At 60.4% G+C, this 25,057-nt stretch overlaps 1 protein-coding gene across 9 annotated transcripts in view; it reads right to left on the minus strand.

Moving 5' to 3' along the window:
* Positions 1–9,563: 9,563 nt before the first annotated feature.
* Positions 9,564–25,057, minus strand: part of FOXP4 (forkhead box P4) — a 36,909-nt gene continuing 21,415 nt past the window's right edge. For 3 of the 9 annotated variants that reach the window (XM_068419089.1, XM_068419087.1, XM_068419085.1), the window contains 12 exons: positions 21,613–21,760; positions 20,754–20,958; positions 20,378–20,482; positions 18,043–18,130; positions 15,972–16,084; positions 15,321–15,505; positions 15,141–15,217; positions 14,850–14,951; positions 10,696–10,817; positions 10,517–10,583; positions 10,239–10,405; positions 9,564–10,026 (listed from right to left, as the gene is read on the minus strand). In XM_068419089.1, coding sequence (XP_068275190.1) covers positions 9,882–10,026; positions 10,239–10,405; positions 10,517–10,583; positions 10,696–10,817; positions 14,850–14,951; positions 15,141–15,217; positions 15,321–15,505; positions 15,972–16,084; positions 18,043–18,130; positions 20,378–20,482; positions 20,754–20,958; positions 21,613–21,760 — 1,524 coding nt within the window. In that variant the 3' untranslated portion in view covers positions 9,564–9,881. Of the gene's footprint in view, positions 10,027–10,238; positions 10,406–10,516; positions 10,584–10,695; positions 10,818–14,849; positions 14,952–15,140; positions 15,218–15,320; positions 15,523–15,971; positions 16,085–18,042; positions 18,131–20,377; positions 20,483–20,753; positions 20,959–21,612; positions 21,767–24,982; positions 24,986–25,057 lie in introns of all 9 variants that reach the window. The other 6 variants (XM_068419091.1, XM_068419088.1, XM_068419084.1 and 3 more) reach the window with 4 other exon arrangements.

Genomic DNA, 25,057 nt, shown 5'->3' on the forward strand with positions numbered 1-25,057 from the left:
GGCGCAGCATGGGGTGCATCTCCCAGCCGCAGAGCTCGTGCTGCAGGGAGCCTTTCTCTGTGCATCGTTGTTACCGAGGGTGAAGCATCGATTGACACCGCGACGCCCCGTCCCCGGGAGCCAGGAGCCAGTGGCTGGATCATTTCCTTCACCTGCCACCGCTCCGCTGGCCGCAGCCCCAGCAGGACCCGGCCAGCTTTCCACAAGGGTTCATTACAGCAGCGTCCAAGCGCGGAGCCGGCCGTGCCGGGGATGGCGAGCGGGGCTGCGGGGTGTGCCGGCATCGCCGGCCTCTGAGGCAGCGTCTGTGAGTCACGCCGGGACCACGCCAGCCCCACGCGCTGCCGCCGCACATTCCTCCCTGTTTACCTGCTCCGACACCCGTGAGCCCACAGACGCACCCTCGCTCCTCCCGGGCAGCCCTGAGGGACGTGGCCCCACCGGACAAGAAGGACCCAGCAGCCCTGGGATTGATGTGAACCTGGGGCAGGTGGAGGGTGGCTGCCCGGGCGGGCGATGCTCTGACTCGGGGAGGATGGAGCTGGGAACTCGGGTGCCACATGCTCTGCACAGACAGGGGATTAGCAGCACTTCTCCTCTGTGCCGACAGTTTGGCCTGATAACCCACAAAAAAAAAATTAAAGAGTACTTGGGAAGCTGAGTCACGACTTTTGTGGCCCAGGATGTTCCCCCTGCACAGCCCTGGCTTTGGAGGGCGAAAGGGGCTCCCTGCCAGGCTGGCAGACCCCGGGCACAGCAGGAGCTGGGCTGGCAGATCCCGGGCACAGCAGGAGCTGTGCCATGCAGGGAAGAGCTTTGTGGGGTTTTGGGGCAGGAGGGCAGCAGGGCTTTACCCACAGCAACACCGGGGCCATGGTGTCACCTGCTGAGCATCCCGCGCCCCGAGCGGGGACACCCCCAGCCCCAGAGGCGCAGCACCGCTCCCCCTCCAAATGAAAGGGATCGCACCAAAGCCAAAGGCAGGATCCAACCTTGCAAAACTCCTTTCTTTCCCCACCCATGTCCCTTTGCTGTAAGGTAAAGTGCTGTCCCCGTACCTGCTCCCAGTGCCCTGGGGCTCTGCCCCCTCCCAGCGAGCCTGGGCAGGATACATCCCATCTGGGCGCAGGACGATGGTGGCTGATGACGAGCCTGCTTTCTGCTGCAGTAACCCTGAATTTAGCCCTCATCTGCCGTCCCCCTGCTGCCTCCTCCCACTGGGGTTTCTCTCCTGCTGCACCCCATGTTCATTCAGAAGCAGGAGGCGAAATTTGGCAAGCGCAAACCGAGGGCAGCCGGTGCCCAGCCTTCCCCAACCTCTCCTTAGCACAGTGCATTGCAAAAGTTCCTTTTCCCCAAAGCATTGTCCCCGCTGAGGAAAACTCCCCTTCAGCAGTTTTAGCAGGGTGCTGGGGCGGGCTGGGGGCACCCTGCAGTGTCCAAGTTAATCCTGCAGTGATTACACCCCGATTAATCCCGCGCTACACCCGGGACTGCTGCACCCCGAGGAGCGCTGTGGGAGCCGGCTGTATTTTGGAAAACAAGGGCATTTCTGTAGGTGTGTGACTGCTCTGACCCACATTCACAAACCCTGGCACCAGCCACCGCTCCCGGCTCCTCCGCCGCCAAAGTAAATCCACCCGAGTCCTCCCAGCTCCCGGCTGCGTCGCGGGCTCCTCGCGGGGGTCTGCACCCCATCGCCCTCGGGTCTGCTGCTCCCCCCTGCACCCCATAGCTCCCCATCGCCCAGGCTGGGGGCGGCGTGGAAGGGGGGGGGATTTAAAGAGAGAGATTTAAACCAGCTAAAAAAACCTCCCTGACCTTCCCGACTGCGGGAAGGATTTAGCACTAAGCCTTGACTTTGCAGTTCAAAGGGAGTTTTGCAACATTCCCGGCATCTCTCCCTCCGCGAACCCTTTGCAGTTTCGAAAGAAAAATAAATAAATAAGAGAAAATGCAATCCAAAAAAAAAAAAACCCCAAAAAACCCACCCCAAGGCGCAGCATGCGGTGAACCTGCCATGAATGGGACCGTAGATTTGGGCTGTGCCTCAGCACAGAGCCCGGCTGTGCAGACGGAGCCGTGTTTGCTTAGGGTCCAAGCCATAACCCCCTGATCTGTCTGGTGTAATTACCAGTCGCTGGGCGCACACAAAATCTCTAAACCAAATAACCTTCTCAAACCCTTCTGTGCGGAGCGGGGAGAGGCGCTGGGTTCGCAGTGAATGACCCCACTGTTTTAGATTTTTCTGCTAAAAGATTTTGATGAGTCACGAGCTATTTCTGTAAATAATAAAAAAAAAAAAGAAGGAAATGGACATTTTTTTTAAAAAAAAATAGGGGGCCCCGATGAACATTCATCTTTTGAAGATGGAAAAATGAAAGACTTCCCCCCACCCCTCTGTCCCCGGGGGGGGTGTGTGCAAGCTGGGGGAGGTACAGAGGCACGTGAGCAGCAGCGAGAGCATCGTGCACGTCAGAGCAGCCCCACCGCTGTCACCCACTGTGGCTGGTCCCGCTGGGGACCTCGGCTTGGGTCCCCCCAGAGCTGCGGGGGGAGAGGGCCATGTCTAGGGGACTGAGCATCACCCCGGGCTTTTGTGGGGAGGGAAACTGAGGCACGGAGATGTGCATTGCTGAGGAGGATACGGGTGCACCCAGGGATGGGGAGGTTGGATCCTGCTGCGGGCAGTGTTGCAGCGCGCTCACGCTCGCCAACAAGGTCCCCTTTGTCCTCCCTCCCCGTCCTGCAGCGGGGGGACCCGCGGGGCTGGGGTTGGTTCCTGGTTTCTGTACAGAGGCTTTCGGAGAGGCTGGGGTGGCAAAAGTGGGTGCTCACACCCAGCCAGCACCCACGCCCCCCCATTCCTGGTCTTTTCCCTCCTGGCTACTAAAGCCACAACTATTTTTCCCCACCGCTTTTTGAGCCCCTCGGTGCAGGGGCCTCGCAGCACATCCCAGCTTGTGCCTTGCTCCAGACACGAGTGGCAAGAGAACAACAAATCAGCTGCACGTGGGCAAAGTATATTCAAGGGCTGTTCTTACAGGAACTCGTCTCTACCCATCCAGCAGCCCCTGGGCAGAGGGTGGGCCGGGACCTCCAGGCGCTGCCCCTCCTGCAGCAGCCTCCAGCCCCACAAAGTGGGTAGGGAGGGTGAAGCAGGGAGCAAACCCACCGCGGGGCAGTGGGCAGGTGGGTGGCCCCCGCCTGCACCCACCACTCCGGGGCCCTTCTCAGCCCTGGTCTTGGGCGGGGGGTACGGCCATATGGACCAGTGACCCCTGAGACATCAGCAGCTCTGGGAGGGGAACAGATCTGGGAGCAAGAACACTTTGGCCACATCCCTTCCTGGCCCTGGTTGTTGCAATTCCTTAATGCTCTTTTAAAAAAAAAACCAACCAAACAACCAAAGCACTCCCTCCTTTTTTTTGTCCTTTTTTTGTCCTTTTTTTGTCCTTTTTTTGTCCTTTTTTTTGTCCTTTTTAACCATTGCGAAGCCTGTGTGTATCCGAGGCAGCGACTGGCCCCCTCCCAGCACCAGACCCCACGTTGTGCTTCAAGAGTGTGCGAAAATCCCACGGATTTGGGGCAAAGCATCGAGCTAAGTGAGGAGGAGGGTGGTATCCTCCTGGGTGTGGGCTCCAGAGCACCCAGGAGGGACGAGGAGGAGAGGGGTGGGTGCCTCCTGCCACCGTTTTCTGGGTGCGTGGAGTTGCTCCGTACCCAGGAGCTGAGGGGAGGGGGTGGCTGGTCCCAGTCTCTCCCCCCATCCACGTACTGGTTGAGCGATCAAGCCAAGAAAGCTTTCACGTCCATAGGAAAAAAAAGAGTTTCTAGTTTAAAAGTTAAAAGCTCTTTCTCCAAGTGTTAAATCAATCAAAGCCACATGCTCCCCCGAGTGATCGACAGCCTGCGCCCAGCCGTGACCCCCCGCGCCCTCCCCGTGGGAGCTGGGGACGGCGGAGGACGGGGACAGCACCGGGTCCTTGCATGGCTCGTGCACCCATGGGTGCTGCTCAGGGGCGGGTGGGCAGCGAGGGGCTGGCGGGGGCCCGGGAAGCCACCAGCGAGCTGGCCACAGTTCAGAGAGCCCTGGAAAAGGGCCACTGGAAAAAAGATTAAGCAAGTTTGGCGGAGATGGAGCAGTAGAGGGAAAGGGGATCTAACAGTCTATTAATATTGGCAGGGTCTAGACGCAGCTGGGAGCCAGCCATGGCGCTGGGCTGCGAACCGGGGGGCTGCGGGGCGGCCGGGGGCTGCTCCCTGCCCTGCCCCGTCACCAGCCCTGTCCCCTGCGCTGCTGCAGCTCTGGCCGGGACTCGCAGCGAGGATATTGAGGAAAAAAATATAACGCAATGGCCAAAAGTTCCTGATGGTGAAGCCCCGATGCCCTGGGAAGTCGATTCCCCGAGGGCAGTGCCAAAACCTCACTTTTTTTTGTTTTTTAAGGGGCAGTTATCGGGGCTGCAAACCTGGTGCTGCTTTTGGAGCCTCCACGAGCACCGAGCGCTTCTGAATAAACCTCCCGTCCTCCGGCTGCGGGTGCTGAGCCGCTGGGAAGCCGCCTCCTCGCTCGCCATCGTCCCAGGGAGACCAGAGCTGCTGCTGTGGGCTCGGTGGGGCCAGGTGCCATCTGGCTGCCCCGTGGGATGGGGGAGCGCAGGCGGCTGCGTCCAGGCTGGTGGGTGCTGCTGGTGCTGCTGGATTAAGGAGCCTTTGAAGAACAAGGACTTGGATGTGTTAAACATGTGGTGGAGGGGGCTTTACTGCAGAGCTGGGCTTAAAAAATAAAAAAAAAGAAAAAGAGAGAGGAGAAAAATTCCCTAAGGGCAGTGGCAAAAGCTCTTACTTGCTCTTAACTTCTTAATTATTGTTGTTTTTCTACCATACAGGCAGATCTCCCACTGTGAGGTAACTCCAGCAAACAGCCAGCAACTCACCTTCGCCCCAGCCTTTGGGGCTGTTTGGTGTGTGAGGTGAGGAAGAGGAAGGACACTCCTGTCTGAGCTGCCGTTGTGCCTTTCCACGGGCCACTGCCACCCCACCTCACCCCACCCCATCCCATCCCATCCTACCCCATGCCATGCCGTGCCATCCCATCCCACCCCATCCCACCCCACCCACCAGCCCAAGCCAGGTGCTGTGGAGGGCTGGCAGGGCTCTGTCCTGCTGGGGCTTGGAGGGGATTGAAATGGCAGAAAAAACGAGCATCTCCCAGCTCCCCATCAGCCAACGCAGCTCTACGGTGTTGGCTGGTGCTGGCAACAAAAGCCCCTGGGTTTGGCAGCTTCCACAGAACCAAACCAGGCATTTCAGCCAGTCCCCCGGCTGATGCTGGGAAGAGCGAGCTGGGGAGGGGTAGAAGGACAGACCTAAATTACCAGGGTGCTGTAGCCCCCAGCCACCCCAACACCAACAGCCCAGAGCAAGCCACCTCTCTCCCCTCTGACGCCCGGGCTGACCATCACTCCCTCGCTGCTACGAGGATTAAAAATGCAGATTTTTTTTTCCTTAAATCAATAATGATAACAAAGCAGCCAGCACAGCGGCATGATAGGTAATTTATTTTATTGCATTTTATAATGCCATTGTCCATACAGATTACATGCAGCTAGACCTACTGTACAAGGGTTTACCGTCTGCCAACGCAGACACACGGAAGTTCAGAGTACAAATACACAGCGATGCTATTTCCTTTATACAGCACGAGGGACGCGGCAGCGAAGGCAGCGGCGGGAGAGGAAGGGTCACTTTATACACATCCTCCCTCCCCTCCACCCTCCGGCCCCCTTGGACCTTGTCCCACCGCCCCAGCATCACCTTCCCACCCAGCGCCAAAGAGGATGGGAAAAAAAGGGGGAAAAAAGGAAAAAGTTGTGGCAGGGGACAGGGATGTCCCCAGCCCGGGCACCCACCGGGCTCCCCTGGGGCCATCGCGGGCAGCTCTGGGGAGCAGAGGGTCCCCGAGCCCCCGGCTCTGGCCTGTCCCCAATGCTTCCAGGACAAAAGCCTAGACCCAGGGCGATGCTCTCGGAGGTGAGGGCTGGCCGGGCGTGTAAACAAAGCAAAGAAACCCTTTGGTTTTAACGCAGGTTCGGCTGCTGCTTTCCCTTCGTCTCCGCTGGCCTCCCCAGCAGCCCCCCAGTGCTACCAGCACCCCTTCCCTTCGAGCACTGGTTTCTGACCCTTACCCCTGACTCTATCCATTCTAGCTATTGAGGGGGAAAAAAAAATTTTTAAAAAAAAAGGAAAAAACATGGAAAACCGAGTAATTCCTTCAGTGGGAGATACCAGAAAAATGCCTTTACTTACAGAGAGGTGCTCGTACCTTCCCCTCGCAGAACTGCCCAGAGGGGGAAAGAAACAGGACATAAAACAAAAGAAAAATGCAGAAAAAAACCCAAAAAGAACAATTCGTGTTGGTAGGTTTAAACCCAGTATATATATATCTCAATATATACAGACATACAATTCTGCCACATATTGCATTTGGTCCTTTATCCTTCCTTCTCCCCCCTCCCAGTGTTTGAGGTAAGACGCGCAGAATTTTGTAAAATTCAAACCAGCAAAAAAATAAACCAGAGGGGTGAGGGGGGTGGGTGAGGCTGGGAGGGGACACGGTACCTTGGTTCAGATGGGACCCTGCAGAGGCGGCTGGGCTGGGTGGGGGGTAAGAGAATGAATTAAATTTACCCCTGAATATCAAACCGGGCACGTTTCCTGTGAAATCACCCACCGGGATTCCTGTTTCAGCAACGACCGGGAAAGAGGCATCACCTGGAACCAAACCTGTGCACGTGTTTAAAGAAAAAAACTCCTTTATATTTATATATTTATTTTTATATATATAATATATATATATAGTGCTCTTTGGAGCCAGGATGGCGGCTAACGACCTATAGGAATATATGGAGGGGAAGGCGCCAGGTTGTCCTCGCGGGGTCTGGGGGGTGACAGGGTGCTGGTGTACGGGGATTTTGGCTGGAGCTGTGGGGATGTGGAGGCACGGGGCTCGCCCTGGCTCCGGGTGGCATTTCGGGGATGTCTGTACCTCTGGAAAAGCTTTAAAGCAAAATAAATCACACCCCGAGCAGGAGCCGCAGCGGGTCCTGGAGGGAACCAAAAACCCCACAAGCCTGGATGGAGGCAGGTGATCCCCCACCGAGGGGGAACCGTGGCCGAGCAGCTGGGGATGGGGGGCTGGTGGCTGCACCCCAACATCTACCCCGTCCATCACTCCCCGCTCCTTTGTACAAGTAAAGCAGCAATGCATGAGGCCGGCCTCCCTCCAGCAACACCCACCCGCGGCAGCTGTAAACTTGTTTAAAACAATAACTTAAAAATGAAAAGACTGGGAAAAAAAAAAAGAAAAAGGGAAAAAACCGAAAAAAATAAAAAATAAAAAAGAGGAAGAAAGAAAAAATAAAAAGAAAAAATAAAAATAAAAAAAAAAAAAAACAAAAAAGAAAAAAGAAAGAAACGGGAAAAAAAGGGGGGAAAAAAAAAATCAAAGCAAGCAGGTGGGGAAATGCGCGGTGCCTCCAACCTCGCGGCTGCTCTGGAGGTCCGGGGGGACAAGAGATGGGTTCGGTCCGTGCCCCCCAGCCCGGGCAGGGTCCGCGGTGTCCGGCAGAGCCCGGGGGGAGCCGGTGCCCCGCAAACCCCCCCTTCCCCGCCCCGGTACCTCGGAGCGAGCGCGGCTGCGGCGCCGGGAGAAACACGGGTCCGGTGGAGACCCCTAGCGAGGGTGGCCCGGAACGGCCCGGCACGGCTCGGCATGGCCCGGCCCCGGCTGCCCACGCGTGGCGCTGGGGACGGCAGGTTTTGCAGGATTTTCTGGGTTTTTAGGGAGGGGAAAGGGCTCCTCTGCAGCATGAGCCGGGGGGATGCTGGTGACCCCCGTTAATGGGTGGCTGCTGCTCCCCGAGGGTCTCGGCAGCCCCCAGACGGTGCCAGGGTGGCACAGGGGAATGAGGTGGGGAGGGGGCTTCGCTCAGCCTCACCGGTGGCTGCAGGGGGGAGCCAGGGACCCCTCTGTCTCTGCAGGCACCTGGGTACCAAGGATGCACCGGGCAAAGGGATGCGCTGAGGTATGGCCTCGACACAGGGACATGGGGACACCACAGAGGTGATGAATGGGGACAAACAAACACCCCCCCACCGACCCACCGCTGTGTGTTGCATTTTCAACCCAAAATGCAGCTCCAGCTCCCCAGAAACGCTGGGGGCCACGTGCTGGGGCAGCCCCCACTGCCAGCATCTCATCCTGGGGTACCGGGGACAGGGAGGGACAGAGCAGCACCCAGGGGCGCTTTGGGAGAGCCCTGGAGCTGGGCTCAAAAATGACAACAGCTCCATGTCCATCACAGCAAGTCCCCCAAGCCCCCGCTGCATGCCAGGACAGCCAGTGCCAGCCTAGCCATGCCAGGGAAGGTGCTGGTCCCCAAGGCTGGCACAGGGCACCGGGGAGGCTGCGGCTGCCTGCCAGGAAGAGCCCAGTGCTGGGCACCCACATCACCCCCACAGAAAGAAAGAGCAGGGAGAAGAGGGGTGTTTGGTTGTGTTGCTCTCGTTATTATTAATATTTCTTTTTTTTTTTGGCATCAATACCATCTGTTCACCTGAACTACGGCCCTTCTGTGTCTAAAAAATCTTTTGGTATCTTCCCATCTGGACGCACATGCACACAAAAGGATAATGAAAAGAAAAGACGAAAGCAGGAGTCCCCGTGGCAGCCGAACCTGGCCGTGGCCGGCGAGCCGAGCCTGCTGCTACGGGGTTTCACTGGGGTTGGCTTTGCTACCAGTGGCTCAGCGCCGGGCTCTGCCCGTGCCCCGCAGGAGGGGGCTCAGCCGTGGTGGATGCTGCCTCCCCGCGCCATTGCCCATCCTCGGAGACCCTGCCCCGGCTTTGGAGGAGGAACGGGGCACGCAGGGGACCAGGAGCCGTTCCCTGAAGTCGAAGTCAGGCCACCGGCCACCCCTGCATGGGCTGGGAGAGGCGTCACCCGCTGCAGCCGACGTCGAGAAGGAAGCGGGGAGCCGTGTCCTCGCTGCCCGGTGCTGGCGGTGGGCTGGGGACGGTCACCATTGCTGGGTGTCACCAGCCCCCCCCACCAGCAGGGACTGGGGGGCTCAGGGAGGGCGGACAACCAGGGGCGGCTGCTCTGCTCACCGGGCAGTTTAGCAACCTGCCGGAGGTGACACGGTGAAGGGGACACAGTCCCACCGCTGCGCTGGTCCTCGTCCTTCCCCAGCCGCGAGACAACGGTGGAAGCCCGACGACATCCACGGCTGAGGACTCGCCCCTGCTTCTGCCGTTTCTTCCCCCCAAAGCTGGGTGGAGGCAGCACGTGGGTAGGGTCCACGGTCCCTCCTAGTGCAAAACCCACTGGGGGACGGAGAGACGACAGCGGGTTCCTGCCATCGCCTTCCCTCGCCGGGGCGGTCGCTGGCAGAGGCTCGAGCACCGCGGGGGAAGAGGGTATGGAGGTGCCTTCCCTGTGCCCACCGTGCACGGGGAAGGAAGGAAGGACCATCTCGGACAGAAACAACCTACCATCCTCGTTCACCAGTCACTTAACCAAGGGAAGAGGGGAGAAAAAGTCCAGCTCTTGGGTTTTTGCTTCTCGTGTCACGGGACGTCCCCCGTGGCAGGGGTCGGTCAGTCACCGGGGCCGTGGCGCGGGGCAGTGGGGAGCGTGAGGGACGCGCCGTCAGCTACAGGTTGTTGCACCAAGGAAACCCCTTTTGCTTTGTGGAAGTGCCTTTAAAAAACAGGTTAACGCCGAAGGTCACCTTGGGGAGGTGGGAGCCATCACTCGGTCTCCGTCCGGGAGGGTGGGAAGGGTTTGCCCCTCGGTGGGGAGGAGGAAGGGGTCCTTAGGACAAGTCTTCCACTGGCAGCTCCTCCTCCAGGTCCCTGTCGTCGGGAATCGTCACATTCTGGTTGGTGGTGGCCATCAGCGAGATGGGCCTGCTGTCGTCCTCCGCCTCGGCTGGTTCCTCCTTCACGTGCACGGGATGGCTGCGGGGAGGGAAGCCTTCAGCCTCGGGCAGCCAGTCCCACTGGCCACAACCCCCCGAAGATCTCGCTCCAAACCCCCTCCATCCCCATGCTGCCCTTCAGGAGGCAACGAACAGCTCCCGGTGCCCCGTGTGCCACCGTCCCTCAGCTCCAGACCCTCCTGCAGCCCATAACACCCACCAGCACCGTCCCTCATCCCCGGCCCAGCTGACCTGTACTGCTGCGGGGACAGGCGCGGGCTGTTGCTGCCGTTGCTGTTGACCTGCTCCACGGTGCTGCTCACGTCGTCGTGGCCCACGTGCAGCATGCCGCTGGCCGAGCTCGTGTTGATCATGGTGGGGCTGTTCAGCAGCGGGAAGCTGCTCTCCGCCAGCGCAGCCTGCGACAGAGAGCAGCAGCGGCTCGAGGCACGGAGGAGGCGAGACCCCAACGGGGAACAGGAGCGCGGGGCGGCAGAGGTTTAGCGCCAGGGATGGGACTGTGTCCTTACCTGGTAACTGGCGTTAAGTGCTCCATAACCGAGTCCTGAAATCATGTTTTTGACTAAAGTTGGACTCCTGCAGAAAGAGAGAAAGCAAATGATGCCCGGCTGAGCGCTCCCGGCCCAGGGACGGGGGGTTCGGCAGTGGAGGTGGGCACGGGAGCGGCTCCTGGGAGAGGGGGACCCACCCTGTCATCTTTGGTGGCCTTCGCTTTTGGTACTCGTGCTCGTCCACGGTCCAGACGGCTCCCTTGACGTTCTCCACGCGCACGAAGCACTTGTGCAGGCTCAGGTTGTGGCGGACAGCGTTCTGCGGGCAGAGCGAGCGGGAGAGCTCAGCACCACGGCCCTCGCCCCACCACCCGGACCCCTCCTCTTCCTCCCCACCCTCCTCCTCCTCGCCCAGTCCCTGCGGGTCCCCACGGCTCCGGGCTGTCCCAGCCCAACGCTCTGCGAAGCCACCTGGGGATGCTGCAAACACTCGCTCACCCCATCAGCACCAAGAGGGTTGAGGAGCCGAGCCCCCGAGCTGCACGTGGGACACGACCCCGTTTCACGGGCCTTGGCCAGACGCCGAGGACGATGGGGACAGCGTGGGACAAGGGACGAGCCACACCAGCAAGGACGCAGGAGCAGAGCCGCCCCCTCCGCTCAGCAAAGCCGGCTCATCTTTTTCTTCCTTTTTCTTTCCCCCTCCTCCCTTTTTTGGTCCTTTCCCTCCCTTTCTTCTTTGCATCGACCATCTTTACATTTTTAAACGTACAATAAAGAGACGCACACGTAGGCAGACAGCGCAGCCCCGAGAGATACCAGCTCCCTTTTCCCCTTCCAACTCCCTGCCATTTGCTACTGCCCCTATTTCATTACCAATTTTAATTTGCCTCTAATTAAATCCTGTGTATTTTTCCGACTCACTTGCTAATCCATGAGGGAGGCAGGAGGCTGGAGTGGAATCTCTCCGAGCTATAATTACAAAGGGCCTAATCACGCCGGGGCTCTGCCTTTGAATAAATTTCCTTGCATTAAGGTTCTCAGATTCTCTGCCTTGCAAATGAGAATGACCCCAATTTCAGGAAGTTGGCCTCGGAGGGTTTTTTTTTTTTTTATACTTTTTTTTTTTTTATTTCGAGTCCTGATTCGTGATGAGAGACTAATTCGTTACGCTAAAACATTAACAGCAATTTAAAAGGTCGAACGGGGGCTGTATAAACAAAGGAGCCGGCCAACACAACAAGGCGAAAGGAGACACAAGGACTGAACCCCCCCAGCGCTGGGAAGTGCAAAGAGTTCCCAGAAACTCATCAAATCCCACCCTCTTCGCTTTTGGTTTTTAATTTAAGGACAAAACCCAAGCTGGGCTCCTTCCCTTGTCCTCCACCCACCCACCCACCCATCCACCCATCCTCCGGCCGCTGCTGCTGCCCTGTGCCCGCCAGCTGCCCCCATGTCCCTGGCTGTGCCGTCGTGCCCGATTTGGGCATAGTCACGGCTGTTCGATGTGATTTTTTGGGGAGAATCAGGAGCCCCTGGGTGGCACCAGGAACCCGCTGGTCGGCAGCCAGCCCGGCTCCTCGGGCGATGCTCAGCCAGGTCGCCGGGTGCCAGCCCGGTGCCATCGCTGCTCTCACCCAACGGGACACGCTCTATTTGGGACACAGAATGTCCTGAGTTGGAAGGGATCCATAAGGATCATCGAGTCCAACTCCTGCCCCCGGGGCCGAGGCATCCCTCAGACCCCGTGCTGGCATCACCCAGCAAGAAGCACCCAGCCGCCCTTGGCACCATGTCCTGAGGAGCTGGAAATCCAGGGGGGACCCAGCCAGCGCTGTGCTCCCCGGTCAGCGAGGGAGCAGGATGAGCCCCCAGCCCCTGCCCTGTCAATACCCCGTGCCCAGGGGTCTGCAGCCTGGCCAGGGCTGGGTCCTGCCGCTGCCCTTGAACCCCGCTGAGCAAACACAGGACTTCCTCCCCTCGCCGGGGCCGGATCCTGCCCCGCGCTCCCCTTCCTGTGCACGCCGGGGACTCCTCGTCCAAACAAAGCCCTGATTAAAGGCAAGAAGCGTGGCAAAGCCGAAACCCTTCCTGCACGCGGAGACGCAGCCGTGACCCAGCAGTGCCCACGTCTCCCCCCCACAAGACCCCGCTGCACCCAGGCACCGGCGGGTTCATGTTTGCAAAGGCAAAAGAAGAGATAAAATAAATCCTGGCACGGGGCAGGACGCGATTCAGCATCACTAGAGCCTGGGATGCCCCGTCCCCGGTGTCACGCAGGGTGCTGGCCCCAGGAGGGGGTGCCAGGCGAGACCCCCGACACGGGAACCCTCCCCGCCTGGCACGGGGTGTCCCTGCCCCATCCTACTGTGGCTTTTGTATTTTGATGGAGTATTTGGTCAGTGCCAGACCTGGCTGCTCTGTTTGCTTCTCATCTTTGCCTTTTCTAATGATGTTTGCTTTATGCCTGCCCCACTGTAGGGATGGGGTACCCACCTCAGCCCCCAGCACCCCTGCCCCATCCCAGGGGGGGCAGCTAAGGCAGGAGAAGACGGAGAAGCCGCAGCAGAAACGGTGGTTTTCTGAACAGCGGAAATTATTATTTTTTCCTGCGTATCCCCCTCCTTCAAAAGAAGCGTGGCCTTGGACACTGAGGTTGTGCAGGGAATCATCCCCCCGCCGGCTCTTTTTAATCCCCTGCCATCCCTTTTGGTGGTGGAACAGGAAAAAATAAAGAGCAGCGAAAAGGGAACCAGAAAGGCTGGGGGATGCCCCTTGGGGACATCAACCCTGCCCTTGGGTAACACGGGGTGTGGGGGACCCGCAAAGAAAAAAACCCCAAAACATTTATTCCTTTCAGCTGGTAAAAGGGAAGGAAAAAGGCATTTTTACCTGCGATTATCTCATTCCACAGATGGGGAAACTGAGGCACGGAGCAGGTAAAGGGCTGCCCTAGACAGACGGGGAGCCACTGCCCTGGGAGCAGCCCTGTGCCCCACCGCTCCCCATCACCTCCCAGGCTCTCCCCAAAGCCGGGGTGTCCCCAGGGGCCTGGCCGGGGTGGCAGTGATGGCAGCGGTGACAGCGATGGCTTGCAGTGCTGCCCGCATGCCGTGAGGGGCACCCCAGGCTGCTGCGGGGCCACGGCTGGCACCAACAACCGCCCGGGCACCTCTGACCGGGCCGTGCCAAAGCCAAGGGCCACCCATCGCGCTTCGGAGCCAAAAACGCCCGTTATTCGCCCAAAGTTTGCCGCGGAGAAGCCGATCCCTGCTGCAGGCAGCTCTGATCTGACACACGGGGGCCCTGGGCTCCGGAGTAACCGAGTCCTCCTTAACCCTTTCAAAACGCAAGCCTGCACCTCGCTTATTCTAATTTTAATTTTTAAAGTGTTACTTTCCCTCTGCCGCTTCACTCCTCGCGGCCCTGAGCAGGAGGAAGCTGCATCTCAGTAAATACACCCAGGAGGAAACAATAAATAAATTTTCCCCGGTCAGGGCAGTAACTGCCCCTTCTCACAACCTCCCCTCTCCTCTGAGATGTGTTTTCTCAGTTCTCCATTTCGAACTAACCGAGGCGGGAGCAGCCCTGGCACCCCACGCTGCCCCAAAATTCACGCCCAGGCTGGTGACAAACGGCTCCTCGGTGCCCAAGACCCCGTACAGCACCGTGTGCTGGGTGGGGGGGACCAACGGGCACAGGCACCCACTCCTGCTCGCCGACGGTCCCCCCAGCCACCACCGCTCCCCCTCCATCCCCACGGACCAGCACCCGCATCCCCGCCACCGCTGAGACCCGGCCGCCTTGTCTCACAGCCCGGCTGTGGCACCGTGCCGCCTGCCCCCGGGTTATCATTAACCTTATTTGCTATCTCGACTGTCTCACTCTTTCCTCTGCCCTTCTCCTGGCTCCCCTCCAGCCCCAGCTCTGCAGAAAGCCCCAGGTTTCTACAGCGCGGCCCTTTGCTGTATCCTACTGCACGGACGACGTGTCCCCAGAGACCAGGGATGCATTTTGGCGGGGGAAAAATATGGGATTTATCCACAAAATCATTTCCTGCACCATCTCAGAGCTGTGCAATGAACTGGTCCTTTACCACAGGTGCCCACGTAAGCTGGAGCATCTCCTGCAGCAGGCAGCCCCGGGTGGGATGGGGTGAGCCCTGGATGGGATGGGTGAGCCCTGGGTGGGATGGGGTGAGCACTGGGTGGGATGGGGTGAGCACTGGGTGGGATGAGCCCTGGATGGGATGGGGTGAGCCCCGGGTGGGATGGGGTGAGCCCCGGGTGGGATGGGGTGAGCCTGGGTGGGATGGGGTGAGCCCCACGGCGCCGAGCGGGGCTGCTCTCACCTTCCAGGTGGCCGTGTTCCTCCGGAAGTAGGCAAACATCCGCGTGAACCAGTTGTAGATTTCGTTCAACGTTAGCTGCCTGTCGGGGGTCTCCAGGATGGCCTGGGAAACCAGAGAGGGGACAAGAGTATCACTCGTGATGCCCTGGCAGGGTTCGATGCCCAGCCCGTGGCGAGGCATGAGGGGTAGAAATGGGGGTTCAGCAGGTCCAGGGGCTCCCCTGGGACTGGGAAAGTGAAGCCTTTGCCCAAGGTGCCCCACGGGCAGGTCTCAGGGTGCAGAGCCACTCACCTGCCGGATGAGCGAGGCGTACGTGAAGGGCGGCCGGACATCCGCGTTCTTGTAAAACTCGTGATTCTGTGCAAGTTCTGGAAGGGGGACAAGAAATTGGGGGGGCAGTGGGTGAAGGGACCCACTTTGGGACCTGGGGACTGCATGATGGAGGGTGCTGAGTCCCATCCCGGAGCTCACCTGAAGATATCGGGGTGCAGAACTTCTCCGAGTTCCTCCTGCGGATGGGCCCCACGTTGTGTAAAGTGGAAGAGCTGATGACGGAGGGGCCCTGCCGCAGCGGGGTGATGGGCGCCGTGGCGGAGGTGGGGGGATGAGGTAAGCCGTCGGGGAACGTGTCCGAAGTGCTCTTGGAGAGGGTGGCACTGGAGACCAGGTTCAGCTGCAGGGACAGGCGGGAGGGGAGGGCGGGCGGTTGGGTACCAGCACGGGGAAGGCAGCGGCTGGGAGAGCCCCTGGCACACGGGCAGCAAAGGGCTTGCAGGGGGGGAGACTTGCTGGGGTTGGCAGGGGTGGGATGCAACCAGGGGATGGGATGCAACAAGGGGATGGGATGCAACTGTAGGACGGGATGCAACCACGGGGACGGGATGCAACCACTATGTATCTGAGCTGCTGGCGCAGCACAACGTGCTGGCACAGGCTGTGTTTCACTCCTGATTCCTTACACCAGCACAATGGACCAGGCTGCGTGTGCTACAGCATGGTCAGGGCATGCCCATCCCAGGGAGCTGGGCCATGCAGGGCCGTGGTGACCATGTGCAGGGCAGGGAGGGGACGGCAGCCAGCGGCGAGGACAAAGGGGAGGAGAGGGGGTAGCCGTGGGGACACACAAGGGCAGGAGGGGGACACGCACTTACAGGTTGGCTGAAAGGCTTTGGCTCTGAAGGTCTCATGTGAAGATGGGCCATCATTGCTTGGAGACGCTCGCTCTCCTTTGCCAGCTGCGGGAGGCAAGAAGCAGGATAGAGTGGGTCAGGCAGCGCCGGGGGTGCCCACGGAGGTGCCCACGGCCCGGAGGAGCTGCCCACCGAGCCCTGCCCATGCAGGCAGCATCCTCCAGCGTCCCTGCAGCAGCCACCTCCTGCCTGGTGCTGAGCCCTCCCGAGAGCCCCAGTGGGGCCGTGGCTCTGCGGGGGGCTGCGGCACCCATCGCGGGGGGCACGGGGGCTGCCGCTGCTCCAGCTCCACGCGTGCAGCCAGGTGAGAAATCTATGGTGAAAATGGAGTCATTTCTCACGCCTTCATCTGCCACCCACCAGCACGGCACCGTCCTGGCCCCCGCTCTCCTTCCTGGGTTCTCTGGTCCCCATCCCCTTCGCCCTCCTCCAGCCTCTGCCGTCTCCTGCTCACCAGCAGCTCCCTCTCCATCTCCCCATCCCTCCGTCCATCCACCTGGACGCGCAACATCGCTTTAATTGCGCGCTCCCGCCCGTTTACTCCCCGGAGCGCGGAGAAGGGTGAAATATTCACTGTGGCACCAGGAGAGATTTTGAACCCAGCAGCAACGATGGGATCTGACACCCGCTCTCCTCCCGTCACCTTCCCTTTCCACCGCGACCCCTCAAGCTCAGGGCCCAGCCACGTCCCTGCGTGCTGCCCGCTCCCCCCCAGACGAGCCCCCTCCCCAGGCAGGCGCCAGAGCCGGGAGCTGGGCAAGGAAGGAGTTAAAGGCAGGAGCTGGAGCGGAGTTTGCTGCAAGTTTGGCGCAGCTCGGATGCTTTCTCGCTGTCGTGGTGCTCATTAGAGCTGACAGGTCTCCCCTCGTGATGCAGACGCTCTCCGCCGGCACAGCGGGAGCTCCGCGCTCTAAACTTTATAATTGGTAGCTCCGGTGGCAGGTTCTCCTCTCCACACACGCAGCTTTCTGCTCGCCCTTCAGCCTTTTTTTCCAGCCCCCCCTTCCTTTCCCTCCCCTCTTTAAGCCCCAGTAATTGCTTTCAACCTCTCGCTTTAGCAAGGGGAGCAGGATGCGACCGCACGGCTTCGCAGCCTCCCCACCCAGGAAGGTTTTGTTATGTCCCCCCGATCCCGCAGCCCCCATAACCCTGAGCAGAGGCTCCCAAGGCTGCTGCACATTGTGGCACCCCCGGGGCTGGCATCCCCCGTGGCAACACCCACCCTTGTGCACTGCGATGGGCACAAACTGCTTTGAGCTCCTGCCAGCACCCAGGCACTGCCCTGCCACGGGGGTCTCAGACAGCCACCCTCTGACAGAGCCCCCCGCCCCGACCCGCTTTCCTCCTCAACTCCTTTCAGGTCCCAAGACGAAAACCCTTCGTTTCCTCCCATTTTCCTCCCTCCCTTCTCTATTAACCGAATTATGCACGACACGTCGGGGAGTCGGAGGCGCTGGGAAAGGCGCTATTTAAAGAAGTGGCTTTCCAAAAATAGCAGCCCGAAGCTGGGCTCCAAAGACCACGCTCAGCCACTGAAATAAGCGCCCTGATTTCCAAAGAGCCCAGCAGCCCCGGGCCTCTTGCTGCGGTGGCACAGCCGGGCACAAGGGCTGGGGCACAGCTCACGTCCCGCCTGTAGGCACGTACCACCCTGGACAGCACGTGCCTTCCAGGTTGTGGCACCTCCTTGTACCCACAGGGACACTCTGGGCAGGAGGGACGGCTTGTCCCTTCCTCCAGCCCCATCATAACCGTGCAGCAATGCTGGTATGGGAGGGAGAACCCGTTTGAGGGTCCCTCAGGTCTTGATCTCCACCAGGATGCAGCCCAGGGCCAGCACTCCTCTTTGGGAAGGATGCTTAAAATGAGCCCCAGGGTTGTCTCACTACGGTCCCCGACCTGGCTAACACCCTCCTGCAGAGAGCAGCCAAGACACGGCACGCAGAGTTAGAACAGAGACAGGTTTTTAAACCCGTGGCCTTCAAGGCTGGGGCAGTACCCACCTGTATTTCCAGCTGCTGTACCACTTGCATCTGGACTCGACACTGGGCCGTGCTTCGGTCGTCAAGTGCATGTTCTGTATTGAGGTGTCTGGGGAGGAGAACACGGGGGTTTATACCTGGATGTGCCCAAAACGTGGCCCCTCCACCGGGACCACACCTGGGACCAGCCCTGACGTGCAAACCAGGTACTGCAGCAACGCCCGGGGACGCCCGGAGCGTGGCGAGCAGAAGGGAAACTGAGGCACAAAGGCAGCAAAGCAAACTGGGCTGGAAGAACCCAGGCTGGAGGGCGGCTGTAGACAACCAGCCCTGCCCAGGGCAGCCCTGCAGTGTTCAGGAGCAGCCACTGGTTGATGGAAAGTCCTTTGGAAAGTCCTTGAGAAGGCTGCTGGCAGGAGGGGCCCAGGAGGACCTGAGGAGCAGGTTTCCAGGACAAAGGCAGCATTATGGAGGTTTTACCTACACCCTCTAAAGAAACCCCTGAAGGCAGAAGGTGACATTTCCAGGGTGCTCCTCACCCTACAGCTTTCCTGCCTTACGTTTATAAGGCACTTCATGTTTATTAAGCACAAGGACCTTTGGTTCTCGCCACCCTCCCTCCTTCTCGGGGAGGGGAAGGGCTCCCAGCAGAGGCGAGCAAGGACACCACTTGCTTCAGAACCAGGGACATCCCGGCATCGCCTTGTGGGGTCCTTTCCCCCCAGCAAAGCGGCAGCCTGGGGACACATCCAGCCCCAAAGATGTCACATGGCCGGTCACGTCCTTGCTGGGGTGGGTGCAAACCCAGGGGGGTTCTCAGGGGGAGAGGTCAGAGGGGGGATGCTGAGGGCAGGGCAAACCGTACCAGGGCCACCCCAGCAACACCCCAAAAGGTGGCATCCGACGCTGGGAAACACACAAGTGTCCCAGGGCCGTGGGCCAATGCTCTCCTGGACCAAGACTGAGATAGTTCTGCTGAGACATCCCAGGAGAAGGTGCCTCAGGAGCATCTACCCCCAGCGCGGGTGAGGAAGACAGCAGGAGTCTCACCCGGCTGTTTGTGAGAGACTTTGAGCCCCAACTTGCAAAAACAAGTTAGGTAACGGGGACCAGCTGCCAAGGCGGCACGTGAGCGAACCCCGCGGTGTCTGGACCAAGCTGCTGCTCCTCTCCCCCCTCGGCAGGCCGAGGGCACAGTGTTTCTGCAGGGAAAAAGCTATCAAGACCTACGCTGTGCTGAGGGGGAACGAAGCCATCTCCCACCGACCCTCACTGGCTTTTATAAACCCCCGCTCAGGGGATGCGCTGCCCCTTCCCACCCCAACGCTGGGGCTTTCTGAGCTGCTCTATGAAGGTGATGCTCAGAGGAGGCTCGAAGCCGGTGCCCAGCCTCAAAGCAAGGTCCACGCTGGGCTCAGCCTTTGTCAGCTACAAGTTTTCTGTCTGTCCCACACCCCGACACGTGCACACGCTGGCAGAGAGGGGACAGAAACACTTCACTAGTGCTGTGGGGATGGTTGCCCCTCGGTGCGGTCCGAGGGATGCTCCCACCCGAGCTGGCCCCGAGGGATGCTCCCACCCGAGCTGGCCCCGAGGGATGCTCCCACCCGAGCTGGCCCCGAGGGATGCTCCCACCCGAGCTGGCCCCGAGGGATGCTCCCACCCGAGCTGGCCCCGAGGGATGCTCCCACCCGAGCTGGCCCCGAGGGATGCTCCCACCCGAGCCGGCCCCGAGAGATGCTCCCACCCAAGCCGGCCCCGAGCACGTGGCAGCGGACAGAATGGGTTTGTAAAACCCCAAAATCTCGCTGATGGAGAGCGAAGCACGCCAGGCCGCCGAGCAGACAGCCGGAGAGGCGGCGGGGGGGAAGAAGCAAGCAAGCCCGTCAGTTCCTTCTGATGTCTTTGCTAAAAATCCCGGCTACAAAGAGATCTAATTGCAAATGAACTAATTAAGTAAACCTCTGACGAAGCGTGAAAACAATTTGTTTGACCCTGACGCTAGCAGAGGGCTCTTCGACAGCGGAGTTAATCAGTCAGCGCCGGAGCCCACGAGCAGCGGCTGCTGCGACACCATCTGCTTCCTCCCCTCCTCTCGCCCCCCGCGAGGGGACCCGCAAACCCTCCTCGCCTGCTGCTGGCTCCTGCCCGCTGCACTGGGTCTCTTCTCCTCCAGCAGCCATCTCTGGTGTTTTCTCCTTTTCCATGGGCCCCTCCGGCTCTGGGCAGAGAGACTTTGGGGTGTCCAGCCCCATTTCCAAGGTCTCCCCCTCCGCCAGCCCCACGCTGTCCCGGCCCGAGAGCGCAGGCTCTCGCCTCCTCCAGGAAAACCTCCCCCAAAAAGGGGAGCACTTACTTGACAAACTGTCCCAAGTCCTCACAGAGGGTTTCGCAGCCAGGCCACTTGCACTCTCCGTGGCCGTAGAGCGGGTGGGAGCTGGGGGTCTCTTCATGGGAAGAGCTGCAGAAGATGGGAAGGGACTGTCAGATGGGGCAGCCGTGATGCTCCAGCGTTCCCGTGCACGGGGCCAGCCCCTGGGGACCCCGCAGCGATGGCTCCCTGCCCTCCATGGGTACACGGGCACAGCAAAACAGCGATAGGACTTGTTTATGGGGTGGGCAGAAACCCCCCCAGCCCTCCCAACCCTGCTGCCAGCCCCATGGGCAACAGATCCCGGCCCCTTCCACCTCTTCAGGGGTAAAAACAGTGCCAGGGCCCGACCCGGCTCTACCTGTCCCTTCTCGGCGTGTGCATGGTGCTCTGTCCGTTGGGCAGAGGGTGATGGGAAATGGGAGGTGAGACCTTGGCGGCCGAAAACGAGGTAGAGTTGGAGGTGTTGGTGGTGAGGTCGAGACCTTCTTGCTTAACGCTGTCCTCGACGGGCTGGGTGGCTGTGACCTCCTTCCAGAGCTGCTGGAGGTCCGAGGGGCACACAGCTATGGTACGGGGAGAAAGCGCCCGCCGTCAGCGGGGAGAAGGAGCAGCACCCACAGGCACCCCCCGGGCTCCCTCTCTGCCCGGCCAGCACAGCTTGGCTCCCCGAGGCTCAGGCACCCCAGCACGGACCGTGCACCAAGAAATCATCGCTCGGAGCTGGGCACAGCCCTCCATGCCCGCAGCTGGGGCAGAAAGGCTGCACGGCCCCCTCCGGAAGTCCAAACAGAGCCACCCACAGAATCAATGAGGTTGGAAGACCCCTCTGGGATCATCGAGTCCAACCATTGCCCTGACACCACCATGGCAACTAGATCAGGGCACTAAGGGCCATGTCCAGGCTTTTCTTAAACCCCTCCAGAGATGGTGACTCCACCACCTCCCTGGGCAGCCCCTTCCAATGGCTAATGACCCTTGCTGAGAAGAAATGCTTCCTCATGTCCAACCTGAACCTCCCCTGGCCAAGCTTGAGGCTGTGTCCTCTTGTCCTATCGCTAGTTGCCTGGGAGAAGAGGCCGACTCCCACTTCACTACAACCTCCCTTCAGGTAGTTGTAGACTGCACTAAGGTCACGTCTGAGCCTCCTCTTCTCCAGGCTAAACACCCCCAGCTCCCTCAGCCATTCCTCATGGCACCCCCGGGGCAGGGGTCCTTACCTTGGGGCAGGGTCTGGAGGGGCACGGTGCCCTGCCCCGGCGGGAGGCTCACGAGCCCCTGGCGCTGCAGGTTTAAGAGGTGCTGCTGCTGGAGCTGCTGCATCTGCAGGAGCTGCTGCTGGAAGGCCAGCTGCTTGTTCCCTAACGGCTGCCGGAGACAAAAAGGCAGAAATCAAAGCGTGTTATTGCCAGCCTCGCAGCAGAAGCCTCGCGGGGGGGAGGCAGGGGCCCGGTGGCGGCAGCGAGGGATGCTCGCAGCAGTGGGACCGCGGCCGTGCATCCCTGCATCCCGCTGCCGGGCTGCTGTGCCCGCGAGCCGGACGAAGGCTTTGATCTATCGGAAGAGGAGGGGAAGAAAAGGAAAGGGGAAGGGAAAAATAAAGCACTGAAAAGAGAAGGAATGAGCAGAGCTTGCTCAGAGCAGAGACCCAGGTCTGCCTGCAAGGTGGGCGAACCCCCAGAGCCCCGCGGGGAGGCCCAGCCGCAGGGTGAGCTCCCACGGGCACCGAGCATCCCTGAGTGAAAGGGGGCTCCCAGCACCCAGAAGGCATCCTGGATGCACAGGACCCTCCTTTAAGCAGGGAAATGGTCCCTATTCGCCAAAAATGACCATTACGAGCCCCTTCTTGGTGGGGGGCACAAAACAACTGTCCGTAGGGGAGCAGGTGCCCAGCGCCAGCACTGGTGCCCCCAGCCTGGCCATGAGCATCCCCCGGGTAGGCGACCCTCCCGCCCGTCCCCAGGAGCTGTCTGCGCTCTGACTGGTGTAGCCAGCCCTAAACTAGTTAGGCAGGACGGGTCCCTGGGGAGGCACCAAGAAATCCATGAGAATTAACTGAAGGGGAGAGAATTCAATTAGGGATGGGGACAGGCAGCTGCTAATCCGAGCCGGCCACGAGAGGGGAGCTGCCCCGGCCTCATTAGCGGGGCAGGCGTCCCTGTAACCCCTTGAACTCCCCTGTTTGCAGGTTGTGAGGAGCCGGGCTGGCAGGCAGCTTTGCAATAGTCCTTTTTTTTTATCTATCTCCTGGCTGGGTCTGAGCATCATGGGGATTCAGCCCCCCAGAGCACCCGGGATCCCAGGGACCTGGCACAGCCCCACCTCGCCCCCTCGATGATCCCCGAGGTGGCATCTCGCTCTCTGCTCAGCAGGGAACAGCAGAGACACTCTCCACACCCAGTTCATGGCTTAGTTTGGGATCAGCACGTGCTGCTGCACCCGAAGCAGCACCCCGGGCCCCGCGGGACACAGGCAGTGCCCTGCAAAACCCCTGCGGTCTGCAACGCAAGGCACGACTGCAAGTCCTGTCTAGGGCACGGAGAGGTTAAATCTGGTTTTCAGCCTCAGAGGGATGTGCAGACTCCTCCCTGTCCTGTCTACCTCTTGGCCACGGCAGAACTGTCCCAACCAGAGTCAGGTCTGGATCCTCTCTGGCTGTGCCTCAGTCCTGCACCTCTGACACTTGAAGATAAAAGCACAAATCAAAGCGATCTGAGCTCAGTGAAGAGAAATCCCTGCGCTCGCCCTTGGTCCTGAGCAAGGTGTGGAGCCAGAAGGGCTTCAGGCCACGGGACTGGAGGAGAGCATGGACCATAGGACCACGATGGAGGAGAAAAGGCAGGACCAGGATGTGACCCCGAGGGCCTCGACAGAGGCAGCGCTGTCCCACACAATGTCCCTGTCCCCTGCGAGGGGAAGCTCTGCCACCGCATGGGATGGACACGCGCGTCCTCGCCTTGGTTAGAGACGGCAGCTGGGATGGGACGGGATGGGATGGGCTGGGAAGGGCTTCTCCTCTTCCTGGCTCCGCCACCACCCTTCCAGGGGACCTTGGGGCAAGCCCGTGCTCCTTGCAAACACAGCCTCATTCACGGCACTTCCAGGCTGCGGACCAGGAGGAAATCAGGAGGGGGTGAAGTCACGAGGATCCCCAGGGCACATCACCTGCGCGTTGTAGCCCTGCTGGGCTCTCCCGACCCAGCCTCACCGGAGCTGTGGCCGGCGGAGTCAGACCCCCCCGAGCCCCCGGGGACCAGGCAGCCCTGCCCCACGCGTGGCTCTGGCAGGGACGATGCTGCCCACATCGAACCTGCGCCTTCACACGCTTCAAATCCACGTGCGCATCCTTCCAGCTTCACCAGCCCACGGACACGGGGACCAGCCCTGGGAATACGAGTCCTGGTGCCCGTTGGATGCACAAACACCTGGGGCTAAGCCAGAACAGGGACCAGTTCTCTGGGGAAGCCAATCTGAAGAGCGCCCGCGGCACCGCAGAGCCAACAAACCGCCCAGGCTCAAACCCACCGCGTGCGATGGATGAAGAGGTGCACCCACGTGCAGACCCACCCCACAGCACCCACCGGCCCGGGGGCTCCGAGTCACAAGTTTGCCCTGGGGAAGGCAGGGTTGTGAGAGCCTGAATTTCAGCCCCAGCCTTATCAAAATCCTCTCTCCCCAGCCATCACCCCATGAGCTCTGCTCGGTTCCTCTCCCCTCCGCAAGCCCCAGCCTGGAAAATGCTGTCTGGGTCCCTCCCAGAGGGGACCCCCCCAGCACCCACTGGAGCAGTTTGCTCTGTGTCAGGGCCGGATCTTGCGTTTGCCCCCCCCACACCCCCCCCATCCCAGTCCCACCTCCTGTCCCAGCGCGGGGGCTCAGGGTCCGGAGCTTCGCCTGCGCTCGGCGTACATTAGACGCAGATGACTGGGTGCAGCTACCGGGGTAAGAGCCGCCCGTCACTTTGATTTATGAGCACATCAGGAGGAGTTTCGGCGTGACACGCGGGACTGACAGGAGCAGTTCATTAAGCTGACATCGAGGTTAGGCGGCAGGCAGCCCCCTCCCTGTGCCACCCCTCTCCACCAGCAGCTTTGGGGGCACACGGAGACCCCCCGACCCAGGGGATATTGGGGTCTCTGCGCCCAGATACTGCTTGCAGCAGCCGGGCTTGGAGAGGCAAAGTGGCCAGGGAAAGCGTGGGATGGCAGACACTGGCTTCGCTGCCTCCTACCATGAGGGCGAGGGGCTGTCTGGAGTCATCCCAGCCCCTGTGCCGCAGCTCCTGCTCCCCCCACACCTCCTCACTCCCCCCGGGTAAGGCTGGGGGTTCAGCCTTGCACCCTAATGCAGGAAAATGATCTGGGATGGGCTGGGATGTGCTGGAGCTCAGCCCCATCCCGGTGGGATGCAGGGACGAGCCACCTTGCGTGGCCCCTCACGGACACCGAGCATCCTCCGGGGCAGGCGCTGCGTTTCCACCCTCCGCGCTCCCTCTTTTCCTGCTCTCCCCATCCCTGCACCCGCCGCGGGACCTCCAGCCGTGCCGCTGCTCCATGAGGGGCTGCTCCCGCGGCACAAAGCCGTTCCCACCTGCTGATCCCCCTCCGCGCTCGCACACGAGACGCTGACTTACAATTACACCGAGGCGAGTCCTTGAAATCAAGC

Source organism: Nyctibius grandis, chromosome 27 (genome assembly GCF_013368605.1).
Source record: "Nyctibius grandis isolate bNycGra1 chromosome 27, bNycGra1.pri, whole genome shotgun sequence".
Taxonomy (NCBI): Eukaryota; Metazoa; Chordata; class Aves; order Nyctibiiformes; family Nyctibiidae; genus Nyctibius; species Nyctibius grandis.